This window comes from Magnolia sinica, chromosome 11 (assembly GCF_029962835.1).
Source record: "Magnolia sinica isolate HGM2019 chromosome 11, MsV1, whole genome shotgun sequence".
NCBI classification, from domain to species: Eukaryota; Viridiplantae; Streptophyta; class Magnoliopsida; order Magnoliales; family Magnoliaceae; genus Magnolia; species Magnolia sinica.
In genome coordinates this window covers 52976018-52989475 of record NC_080583.1, presented here as the reverse complement: position 1 = coordinate 52989475, position 13458 = coordinate 52976018, and the positions used below count along the sequence as shown (strand labels likewise).

Genomic DNA, 13458 nt, shown 5'->3' with positions numbered 1-13458 from the left:
CTAAAGGACTATCTATGGATGTCCATCTATTTATCCATGCATCATACTTTTACATTACATGTATATCTCACACGCTCACATCACATATGTGCACGTTTCACACACACCACACGTGTACCATGCCTCCTCCCTCTTCTCTCTCACTCTTCCCCAATCCACTCCATATGCCCCCTCCCTCTACCATTTAAGCCTAGCAACCCCTTAATCCACTGCTGAAAATTACACATGAGACCAATTTGAATCCGGATAGGAATGTTTCATAAATTGCACCTTAGCCAAACTTTGGAAAACACCATTTGAATGGAGGGTTTTAGGGTAATTATCTTTTGATGGAGAATATTTTAAGGGTCATTTGGATGTTTGTAAAATCCTTAAGTTGTAGATGGATTATAAGTAATTAGATTGTGGGGGCTGTTTTGATACCTGTGTTTGCCTTTAAAGGCTTTACAGGCTGTTAACTTTTAGTAGTAATTTGAAACATGGAAAAAACTCATGTTTCATATTTGAGGCAAAATTTTCACTAGTAAAAAGATATTATAGATAATATAACACAATAGTTGATACACACTTGACATTTTAGGAAATCTAAAGCAGTGCACCAACTATGATATTTTGAAGAACTTGTGTCACAGATCGTTGAGGGAATCCTTGGTAGTTTGTGACATTTTAGAAAGCCCAAGGGTAGCGAGCCCTCTAGGGAACCCAGGCAGTACGCCGATGCAAGAACTTTTAAGAAACTCAAGGTATCACACCCGATCATAATATTCAATTTGAATTAATGCAAGTATGTGTTAGTGCACTAATTTGTACGCCTTATTTTTTAATCACGTGAGTCCATGTGTCATGTAGTCAGTTAATCCCTTGGAAGCTGAAGACTGAAGACACAAGAGGACGTTAAGCATTAAAGAGCAAAGAACATATAAATGAGGTGCCTTGGTGACCCTACCTAATATTGACCCAAAACAACCCCATAACCTCTAGATGATCTAACCTTAGTAAATATATCGTGTTGATCATCCCTTAGCCTTATAAGTTTAATTAGAACATGATAAATAAGACTAGAAGAGGTGTGAAGCTGTTGTGAAATCATATGCCTAAAACAACAGTTCATGTATGGTTCTCAATCCCATCGAACAATCCTCGATGGATCGAAGGTGCCCAGAAATGTCCAGCAACAAATTATATATTTTTTGAAATTTCTCGATGCCATCAAACCTTCCTTCAATCCCATTGAATGAGAGTTCGATCAATTGAATGCATTGCTCGATTGATTGAACCGGTCATTTTCTACCTGTTTTTTTACCATTATAACTTGGTTCCTTTATATAGGTCACTCAAACATTGGGCATTTTGAAAGGTTTTTTGTGTAAATAGAGGTTAGGTGTTTTTTCACTCATACCATACATTCTAGACCTCAATCCTAAGAGTTTTATGCCAATCTTGTGATCTTTCACTCTAACGAGCATTCCATGCTCATATTCAAAGATGTTGATGAACTCTCACTTCTATAGAGATTAGACAATATGTCTATAGTCAAATCCTTGTTTAAACTCTCTAGAAGACCCTTATAAGTGAATCCCCTAAGATTACAACATTCACATGAGTTGTAGGAGTTTCACACACCCTCCCTTGCCTTGGTCACCTCTTTAGCACTTAACATGCAAGGCAAACGACAGCAATCACTAGTGGGTACGTCCCATGTTTTCTCCGATCTCTTCCTTTGAATTAAATTTCAAATTCAAATATGAATTTGATTTTTAATTGAAGATAGAAATTTGATCGGATTATTTGACCTTATCCCAATCCTACCCAAACTCTCCTTCCTCAGTTATAAAAAGGAATGCGCTTCTCTCGTGTAAAGCAATTGAGTCATATGATAAACCGAGAGTATACAGAGAGATATTGTGTGCGCTATAGTCTGTCCATTTTAGCTTGTCCTTGGGACGATCTGATCCATAGATCGCAATCCGGGGCCACTATATACCGTAGGATCAGAGGTGTGAATAGTTCCATCTGCTCCAGTAGTAGATAGGCGGGCCGTTGAAGCACCGTTCTTCTGCTTTGTGAGGGTTCCAAACTTCGTGTAGACCGTCAGATCTTGAGGGCTCACCTTCCGCGCTTCCCAACAGTGGTATCAGAGCAATCAACGGCGGATCTCCGATTATTATCATTTAAAAAGGTAAGTGGCCCATCTTTTCCTTTAGGAATGGAATTATGGCCCAACCCCTAAAATCATATGAGGGAAATGGACGGTTCAGAATTTTCTTTGGACAAGAATCAATTCTACGTATGTGAGTTAAATCATACTTATAATTGTGAGTACAATGTGCAACGGATCGCTTGTCATATAAATCAATTCTAAGGATGTGAGTTATGGATATAAATCACAACCAATGTTATGGATATAAATCACAGACTTAGAATTCTTAGGCATTAACTAACGGTGGGACCCACTAGTCAGAATCCATAAAATGTGAGGAGTGATTGGTTGGTGTACATCATACATGCTACAAAGCTGCTGTATTGTACACATGATTAGCTAATGTACAACACACCAGCTATTCAGCCCCATGAATTTTGGTGGAGAATTTCAATAGAAGTTCGCTTGAAGGCGAGATAGGCGTGCGCTGTTACAGCGTGCAGCAGCTTCTGGTTGGATTTTAAAAGTCAAAGTGGGGTCCACCGTGATCAATTGTCGATAAATCCACACCCTCCATTAGTTTTGTAAAATAATTTTAGGCCACGGGCCTGAATTTTAAATGGGTATATGGATTGGACAGCCCACATATGGAGCAGAGAGATGGGATATAAACCCATTAACGCTACACCCATTCTTGATTTCCGTGAAAGGATTATTTTCAATTTGGGTTGGATAGGTGGGATCCACTTATGATGCTTTCTTGGGGATCTGCTCCGTTCATTATTTTCTATGTATCGTGTAATGATATGGGGTTAAAAATGAGGCAGATCCACAAATCAGGTGGACCACTACAAACAAAAGATCTCATGCCACCCTTCATCACATCTACCATGTATAAAACATGTGGACAGTTAATTTATTTTCTGTCTTCTAGTGTTTGTCTCAATTATATGATAAGAAAGTAAACTTGAGGATGAACGGCTCCATCCTAGTGTAGTAAACTAGGCATGCATAGTGGTTATGCCGTATGGATGTCAATCCTTTTAAGAATACTGGGATGTTTTCTATGCCATTTTTATTCTAATGGTTCCATGTTTGTTGTTGTACACGTATGCAATGTACACGTGTGGCTGCCTCTGCTTCACACGTGTTGGTTGTACACATGTTGATTGTTTCATGGTGGGTCTGTTGTACACGTATTGGCTGCTTCACAAGTGTTGGCTATCTGTACACGTGTTGGCTATCTGTATAGCTGTTGTACACGTGTTGGCTAATGTGAACGTGTGCACGTGTATACATGTGTTGGATGATGTGCAAGATATAAACTACCAGCAATATAGATATCGTCTTGAAGTACACCACAAATATATTGCTGATGTAATACTGTATTGGGAAGTCGATTGGCTGATGTACATCACATGTGTATAAACATGGCATAAGAAATTCATGTGATGTATCCATGCGCATCAGCAATTCATGTGTTGTATCCATGTGCTAAAAGAAGTCTTCTCAATGCATTACTATATATCTTTTAAATTGACGTCAGCAATTCATGTGCGTCTGATGGCGACATATGTGTTGTATCCAAACCGTCCATCCATTTGGTGAGCTTGAATTTATGAAAAATATAATTATCAAGTGGGCCACACTGATGCACGGCATGGATAAACCACATACTTTTGAGGTTGGCTCAAAGAAGTTTACTAAGTACGCAATTTGATTTCCATGTGGCCTGTAACAATGTGGCACATGTACATAGGATAAGGGCCGCTCATCTGGTAATAATGATGCACAAGTGAAGTACTGTGTGTAATGAATACATGTATGCTTGTGATATAATGATGGGCCCTAGGATTGGCATACTACTCATATACATGTACATATACATACGTGTGATTATGTATATTTTTCGTATTTTTTTATGACATGTACATGTATATGCATCTAAATGTTATTTCCTTTATAACATTTTCTTCACTGTTGATCAAGAGATCATTAGTGATCGAAATGATCATCGACCATGATGATCAATGTTGATGAAAGGATCCATCATCAACAATGATCATTAACGGTGATGATCAGATCCATCACTAATGGTCATGATCACAGGTGAAGATTGTATTCTCTTTATATCTAAGCACTTGATTTTTCCTTTCTGATGATGATGTTAATATGCATGAAAATATTCGGCTTGATGTGTTTAGATTTAGGCCCCCTTATTTTTCATTGAAAAATAAAGAAAAACTTAGTCCTTAGATACTCCCTATACATAAATAAAGGTTGTGCATAACCTGATTGGGAGTTTATTCTCCTCCACCAAATGATGCATGCAACCATGTAATGGAAGGTTGCATGTTATACAAATTTATTCTTATAAAAGTATTAAACCCATCTTAATTAGAGAACTTGATTGTTCTACACCGCTCATTCGGGTATGTGGACTTTCAGATCTCATTAAGATGTGTTAACTGCTTTTATACTTTAAAAATTTATATAACACGTAGAAATGTTGATGATTAGTGTCAATACCTTAGATCATAGCTAAGTAGTGATACTCATGCAATGTAGAGATGGCCACCAAAGCGTTAATCGCTGAACAGCTGAAAGGACAACATTTCGACGGCAACAACTACGAAGACTGGTTCCGCGCAATGTGATGCCTTCTGGACGAGGACAACATATCTCACACACTCGATGTAGTTCAAGAGGAACCCATCTTGGCTGAAAACGGGAATTTACAAGAACATAGGGTTGCGATGACTCGCTATAATAAGTGGCGAAAATAAAATCGTTCAGCCCGTAATGTCCTTCTTAGCACTATGCACAAAGAACTCATACCTACGTATGAAGTGCATGAAACCGCTAAGGGAATCTGGGAAGCACTGACAGATGCCTATGCGCAGAAGTCAGATGCGAGAGTTAGGGCAATGGAATTAGAATTCCAGGAGTACAGGATGCCTGTCGGCTGCCCCATCAAAGATCATATTCGTAAGATGGAGCAAATGATAGGTGCCCTTAGGAATGTTGGGTGTAAATTGACTGAAAATCAGAAGATTATAGCCATGCACCGTTCCTTGCCTGAATCTTGGGCCCAAATCAAAAGAATTCTGAACCATACTGATTCTATCACTACGTTCAGAGACTTTTGTGGCCACTTAGTATGTGAGGTTGAAATGAATGCAATTCAGCCAGGTTCGGCCAAGGCCTTTGTAGTAGAGACCCATAAACGGAAAGCTAACAATAAATGGTATAAAGCTCGCAAGAAAGCGAAAAAGAATAATCAAGAACAGAAGACCACAACACCTGCTCCAAATCTCAAGAAGGGGAATGGAAAGAAGAAGCAGAAAAAGATAAATATAGTCTGTTTTGTCTGTGAAAATTTCAGCCATTATGCTCGGCAGTGTGCCCATAAAAAGATGATAATTTCTCAGTCACTAGATACTTTGTATGTAGGCGTTTGTTTTGAAATCCTTTCCGTTGATACTATATCTAACGAGTGAATTTTGGATTCAGGCGCAACAAAGCACGTGACACAGAGTCGTCGAGGACTCGAGGAATTCTGGCCTATAGCCAAAGGAAGTTACAAGCTATACATGGGCAATAACGTTGTTGAAGATGTAATAGGGATTGGCGTTTTCCATCTTCGTACACGCATAGGGCGAACAATAATCCTTCATGATACTCTTTATGCACCGGGGATACGTCGGAATTTAATTTCTGTTTCTAAGTTATTATTTGATGGTTTTGATATTCGATTTTTCGGGACAAGAGTTTCTTTGAGACTGAATAACCTCATCTTTGCATGGAGAAATTTAATTTCAGATTTATTTATTCTGGACGTAAATTGTGATAATGCTCCTCTTGCTTTATCTGTTATGTCGAATGAAACTGTAATATCTGAATATCAAAAATAGCACGTGAGGTTAGGTCATATAGGAAAGGATCGTATGATAAGACTAGTACATTCTGGTCTGTTAGACTCCTTATCCAAAGTTGATTTGTCATTTTGTGAACATTATATGTCCAGGAGACTTCGAAGAAACCATTTCCCAAAACGGCTAGGTCTAAGGGCACACTAGAGATAATCCATTCAGATATCTGTGGACCCTTTAATGTACAAGCCAGAAACGGATGTCAATATTTTATCACTTTCATTGACGATTACTCGCGCTATGGATATGTGTATCTCATCTCAAACAAATCCGAGGCTTTTGATTGTTTTCTTAAATATAAAGTTGAGGTGGAAAATCGGCTTGAGAAAAATATTAAAATCCTTCGATCCGATAGAAGTGGCGAGTATACATCGAAACATTTAAATCATATTGTGAAAACGTTGAAATTGTTCGGTAGTACAATGACTTACACTCCACAACAAAACAGTGTTGCAGAGAGAAGGAATAGGACACTATTGGACATGGTTAGATTGATGATGGCACAAGCCAATCTCTCTACCACATTTTGGGGAGACGTACTGTTAACAGCCGTCTACGTCCTTAATAGAGTCTTATCCAAATTCATTCCTAAGACTTCATATGAGATGTGGTCTGGGAGGACTCCTTCTTTAGCCAACCTACGCCCTTGGGGATCTTTGAGATATGTTTTGCTACCTACTCAACATAGAGGTAAACTTGATAGTAAAACCATTGAATGCGTGTTCATTAGGTACCCTATGCATTCAAAGGGATACGTTCTAGTTTATGAGGACCATGGACGATGGATTGAGATAGAATCCCGAGACGTGACCTTCGTTGAAGATAGATACCCAAGCCGAATGAAGCAAAAGGTTCCAATAGAACTTTTTGAAATACCCGATGTATCTCAGGAGAGTGGGAGTTCTGCTCCTCAAGATGAAGATGCTCCTATAGTTCACCAGGATAGTGGGAGGACATCTCAGCAGGCTCCTGAGTTACGTCGAAGCGAAAGAGGATTGATTCCCCGAAGATACTTCGATATTGAGGGGCAAACATTCTCTTGCGTTGCAGTTGATGATGATGAACCTGATTCGTATCAGGATGCATTATTATCTTCTTACTCGGCCGATTGGGTAAATGCTATGGACGAAGAGATCGCTTCCATGGAGAAAAATAAAGTCTGGGAACTTGTTGATCTACCTTCCAATCGCAAAGCGATAGGTAATAAATGGGTACTTAAGATCAAAAGAAAGGCAGATGGTACAATGGACAAGTATAAAGCACGATTAGTTGCTAAAGGTTTTACACAACAAGAAGGCATTGATTACGAGGAGACCTTTTCACCTGTTGCAAAGTTCTCCTCAATCCGCATGATCTTGTCCATTGTCGCAAGTTTAAACTTAGAGTTATATCAGATGGATGTAAAGACCGCATTCTTCAATGGTGACTTGGATGAAGAGATATACATGCTACAGCCCATGGGTTATGTGAACAAAAAGCATCCAAAGAAAGTCTGCAAGTTGTTGAAATCTATCTATGAGTTGAAGCAATCTTCAAAACAATGGTACATGAGGTTTCACTTGGTCATCACCACTTTTAGATTCACGATGAGTGAAGAAGATCATTGTGTATACATGAAACGATATGAAAGATCTTTTCTGATATTATCTCTATATGTAGACGATATCCTGTTAGCTGGTAATGACATGCAGTTGTTGATATCGACTAAAATTGGCTATTCTCGAACTTTAAGATGAAAGATCTCGGTGAAGCCAACTTTATTCTTGGGGTAAAAATCATCAGGGATCGCCCTAAGAAATTTTTAGACTTGTCTCAAGCAACCTATATACAAAAGATCTTAGAACGGTTTAGGATGGAAAATTCAAAAGTTGTTGAAACCCCTATGGATGAAGCTACCAAGCTAAATAGAAAATTGTGTCCCCAGACTGAAACCGAGAAATTGGCTATGTCCTCAGTACCTTATGCAAATGCTGTAGGGAGCTTAATATATGTTATGCTTTGCACCAGACCGGATATTAGCTATGCAGTTGGCATAATCAGCCGTTATCAGAGTAACCCGGGACAGTCTCATTAGCAAGCCATCAAACGTATATTCCGCTATCTCAGAGGAACAAAAGACCTAATGTTGTGTTATGAAGGCACAAACCTCAAGCTCAAAAGATATTCTAATGCTACTTGGGATAATGATGCCGACGAGAGAAAGTGTACTTCAAGATATATATTCTTACTCGGAAGAGGAGCTATCTCATGGTCGAGTAAGAAACAAACATCCACAGCTCTTTCATCTATGGAGGCCGAGTACATTGCATGTTGTGCTGCAGTTTAGGAGTGTGTATGGGTTTGCAGATTTCTATTGAGTTTGGGTGTTGTACCGAGTGTTCGTCAGCCTATATCGCTGAAGATAGACAATACTTCTGCCATTGACTTGGCAAAAGACCCTAAACACCACCAGAAATCTAAACACATTGAAATCAAGTATCATTACGTCCGTGATCAAGTGAGAGATAAAAAGGTCGCCCTCAGCTACATTCCTACTAAGGAGATGATGGTTGATTCCATGATGAAACCTATAGCTAGAGATCTATTTCAGGTTCACGTCAGGCAGATGGGATTGAGGAAAGTTTGAATGATATACTTGTTTTGTAAAACATTCGATCTTTCATGAATAATATATTCCTTTTATTCAGTATTGAACACTAATATAAACTACGTAAGTAGATCATCAGCATTTATCTTGAAATCATGTAGGATTTCTATTTTTTGTCGGTAGGTCGGTCACCCACTCGCACGGATTGACCAACCTTGAATATATAAGAGAGGTACATTTGGGACTATATTTATACATTGAGGTATGAACTTCTCTTTATTGTGAATAATAAAGGATAAAGATATGAGTGAGTCGTATCCGCCTACAATCTTTTAAGATTGAAGATGAGACTGATCAAGTCGAATAACATAATCGCACCATTCTTTTTTTATGCGATCAATGTTATAGCCTAAATTTATAGTCAGGTTATGAGGTTATGAGATAAGTCGTACCTCATGTAGAATGACCTGCGTATTGCCCAGCAAACACCTAGTATTGTCTACTTTACGACGTGAATTGTAGCCACGTGCTAGGACCTCTTACCTACAATTGCTTTGATTCGATTTAATCATTGCAACGTGCAAGTAACCAGTCTCGTGGGTGACACTTTGTGTCCTCAGCTACTATCCTCTTGCGTATATAAGGATGAGATTGAGTATCACTACTTTAGTGTACTATGACAAAAGGTCCTTAATTGGACAAACTTAGTTACACTAGGAAAGTGGCTTGATTGATTCCAAATTACACATCTGCATGAGGAAGATCCCGTGACAGCTATACCAAGTTTCTAAAACTATAAATACGCACTTGAAGACTTATCTGCCGGCATTATCGAGCTAATTTTAATAGACTTTTGTAAAACAATATTTATATATATATATATATATATATATATATATATATATATATATATATATATATATATATATATATATAAGTATTGCTTTAAATGGGTTTCAATCGAAGTTTGTAAAAAATCAAGTTTTTAGAATAACTCGATTAGTTGGATAAGTGCATATGTTGGTCGAGTACTCTAGGTCGGGAGTCAACTCCATCCGGTGTGGTCATGCAGACTAGGACAAGCATTGCAAAGCTTAGGTTATTGAGTACTAGTCAGGTGGTCACTTAGTACTTAAGCACCTGTGAGGAGATTATGGTGATCCAGCTGGTCCCACGCCTCTGATTCTTTTGATCACGATGTTTGGTTCTTTGATTGTTATTAGGCAAGTTAGATGGACAAATTTATGTGCCTATCCCACAATGTGATTGAGTGGGAGATGTTGGACGTAGGCCAGTGGGGCCCACTTGTGAGCAATCACTAGTGGGTACGTCCCATGTTTTCTTCGGTCTCTTCCTTTGAATTAAATTTCAATTTCAAATATGAATTTGATTTTTAATTGAAGATAGGGATTTGATCGGATTATTTGGCCTTATCCCAATCCCACCCAAACTCTCCTTCCTCTGTTATAAAAAGGAATGCGATTATCTCGTGTAAAGCATTGAGTCATATGATAAACCGAGAGTATACAGAGAGATATTGTGCGCTATAGTCTATCCATTTTAGTTTGTTCTTGGGACGATCTAATTCAAAGATGTTGATGAACTCTCACTTCTATAGAGATTAGACAATATGTCTATAGTCAAATCCTTGTTTAAACTCTCTAGAAGACCCTTATAAGTGAATCCCCTAAGATTACAACATTCACATGAGTTGTAGGAGTTTCACACACCCTCCCTTGCCTTGGTCACCTCTTTAGCACTTAACATGCAAGGCAAACGACCATAAGAGTTAAAGCATTGGTAACGTATCGGTATCAACAATCGAGTGAGCAATTGATGAGCTAATTCAAGTATGGGAGAGCTTTGAAGAAGCAACTTAAGCATGACGTATCAAATGGGCTCAATTCGACAAGTGTCATTTAGTGAGTCATACACTCCTTGTGTAGGATTGAGTGTAGAGTTTATGACCCAAACTCGGGTAAGTTCTTGTGTAAGATAGTATCGTCACCGACACAGGCGTGTATGTGGTAAGTCCTTATGTAGACCATTGACACAGGTGTGTATGTGAATAAGTCATTGAGTAGGCCACTGACACAGGTGTATATGTGGAAAGTCCTTGCGTAGGCCATCGACACAAGTAAGTATGTAAGTAAGTCCTTGTGTAGGCTTCCAGTGGGAGTGTAGTGTACGCTTATAAAGGTTAAAGGTGAACCTAATTTAAACCTTCGATAGTAAAATCTAGTACACACATGAGTTGAATGCGTCCAACGAGAGTAGAGTATGGAAACTGAACCACTATATATGCTTGTGTTTGGGATTATCATTTAAGCACTTGTTTAATTATGCTTATGTGATTGATTAGTAAATTATATATACATGATTAGATGAATGCTAGGATTTGATAGTTAGCACATCTCATACATACATGTACACTATCATTTATAGACTAGTTGCTTAGCATGTTGCATTTATTGTAGTATATGTGATTGGACTCACTATTAGCTTGAAAGCCTTAGCATTAAATTGTCTTACTTAGTTTAAATCGACACATTAATTTAAGTAAGCAATTGTGTGTCTAATTGACAAAATTTCCATTTGGTCCTAATCACCCCCCGATGTAGCCTTCATTTTATAGTTCCGCCAAGCTGCGCATAGCCATGGTATCCTACACCACGTGCAATTTTAGCATGCTCATAACATTAATGTGATTTGTAACTTATCAAAACCAATGGTAAACATACAATTCCCATTTTAACATTGTAAAACATGAGGAAATAATAGTAATTTGAAAAATCATAGAAATTCAGAAGAATTCACAAGGTAGGAGAATCACCCACTTGATTTTAGCACAAAACGAAGCCAAATTGTGCTACCACTCAAAGTGATTTCAATATTCAACTTCTCCCACAAGGTACTAGGTTTTTCTTTTATTTCTTTTAGACTTTTCAACCTACTAGAGCTAACGTGTATGGTACATCCAATCTATCCATCATGTGCTTCCCTTAATGCTATCCGCCATTTTAAAAAAAAAAAAATGAAGCTTAATTGATCATCAAATGGACTACATAAGAGGAGAGGATGAGATATCCGCCATTAAAAACTTTCAAATTGCATTTAGGGCCCTGTGATGAGCGGAGAACATCAAATGTGTCTAATGCATGTGTTGGGCCCAAATCAAGCCATTTTCGTCTGATTCGTCGATTTTACCGGGATTTATTACCCCAAGTTCTATATGGTGTGAATACCTACTTTATACATTGTAAATATCGGCCAAACATATAATCTATTTACCTGTAAACAGATTAACACTTAAAAGCCAAACAAAATAACATGTCAACAATTTACACATGAAACTCTTTTAAGGTGTTAAGTGTTTACAATTTAAAACTTTATGGGCATCCAAACAACCTCTTTGAGATGTAGAAGTCCTATAAAAAAATTTATTTTTATTTTTTTAAGAGAGTTATAGTTGCTTTTATGAACTAGTATAAAATTTTAAATGCCTGAGCATCATCTATAGCGGTGGGCATCGAGTCGAGTAGGACCGGATTAGGTCCAACTCGACTCGATCCTCTTTTTGCAAGTACTTGACCTGAACTCGACCCGATTTGGGACCGAGTCCAGCATGGCTAACTCGATCCGAACTGATTCCTTGCTGGCCTGACACGAACCGAGTCCAACTTGGTCAAGGAAACCAAGTCAAATCGAGTTATGTCTGTCCGATCGATTCATACTGGGCTGAGTCAAGTCAAGCCGGAGACTCTGGTGTTAGGAAGGAAACAGGAGGGAAATCGGGAGAGAGATGGAGAGAAAGGAGGAGAGAAAGAAAGAGATAAGGGTAATCAGGAGAGAAAGGAGGAGAGGAGGGAAATTGGGAGAGAATGAGGGAGAGAGGAGGAGAGAAAGGAAGGAGAGGAAGTTGACTCGGGCCGCGGGTAGGGTTAAGGTTCAGGTAGAAGAAGGGTAAAGGTTTTTTTTTTTTTTTTTTTTAAAGGTAAAATCTTACTTTATAGTACCCAATTCCAATCTAGATCGGAACGGATCGGATCGGATTGAGTTGCTGCATGACCCGAACTCAACTTGGTTTGGTGACAAATCCGAGTGGGTCTACTCATCCAACACAACCCTAGCTTTCGGTTCGGGTTTGATCGGATCCGACCGGTTCAATCAAGTCAGATCCGACGAGTCAGGTCGGATTCTGCCCACCTCTAAACATCCATTAGGGTGTTTTTTTTTTTTTTTTTTTCTTTTACTTCTAAAAAAAAAAAATTAATAATAATAATAATAATAATAATAATAATAATTTAAAGAACAACCCTGTGACTTACATTGGTACAGCCTATCGAGTAACTTTTGCCAATTGTGCAATACATTGGCCCCATTGTTGTGTTTTGTGTCTAAATTCCACCTCGTCCATCTGGCATGCCCCTCAATGTCACGCAGTAGGGCCAAAATCAGCACGATTTATAGGTTAAATCGGCCACACCATGAGGAAAAATAGGGATTGGATGCCAGAATGGTGTGGGGCCCACCATTTTTTTTTAAAATATTCCGTCCAGCCCGTTCATTAGGTGCCCCTCATGAAGATGAACAGACGGTATAGTGGAGAATCTGCACCATTTACATTGTTCGACATTGTGTGGCCAATGGATTGTTTGGGTTACAAAATAAGCCTTGTGGAAGAAGATTTATAGCGATGATAGTTATAATGGTCTTAGCCTTGTTGCAGCTATTCTTATAACCTTCTAAGAGGTAGATTAATAGAAATTGCACAATCCACTGGCACAAGACAAATCACC

The 13458-nt window shown here is 38.5% G+C and overlaps 1 protein-coding gene across 1 annotated transcript; it reads left to right on the top strand.

The window, feature by feature from the left end:
* Positions 1–1866: 1866 nt before the first annotated feature.
* LOC131218372 (uncharacterized) lies at positions 1867–5975 on the top strand. The gene is made up of 2 exons (XM_058212981.1): positions 1867–2179; positions 4709–5975. The coding sequence occupies exon 2, from the start codon at positions 4960–4962 to the stop codon at positions 5638–5640; it is 681 nt and encodes a 226-aa protein (XP_058068964.1). The 5' UTR covers positions 1867–2179; positions 4709–4959; the 3' UTR covers positions 5641–5975.
* The last annotated feature ends 7483 nt before the right edge of the window (positions 5976–13458 follow it).

Bases quoted from the DNA above. Each gene is read 5' to 3' on its own strand.
- LOC131218372 (XM_058212981.1), top strand. From the start codon at position 4,960: ATGCACAAAGAACTCATACCTACGTATGAAGTGCATGAAACCGCTAAG.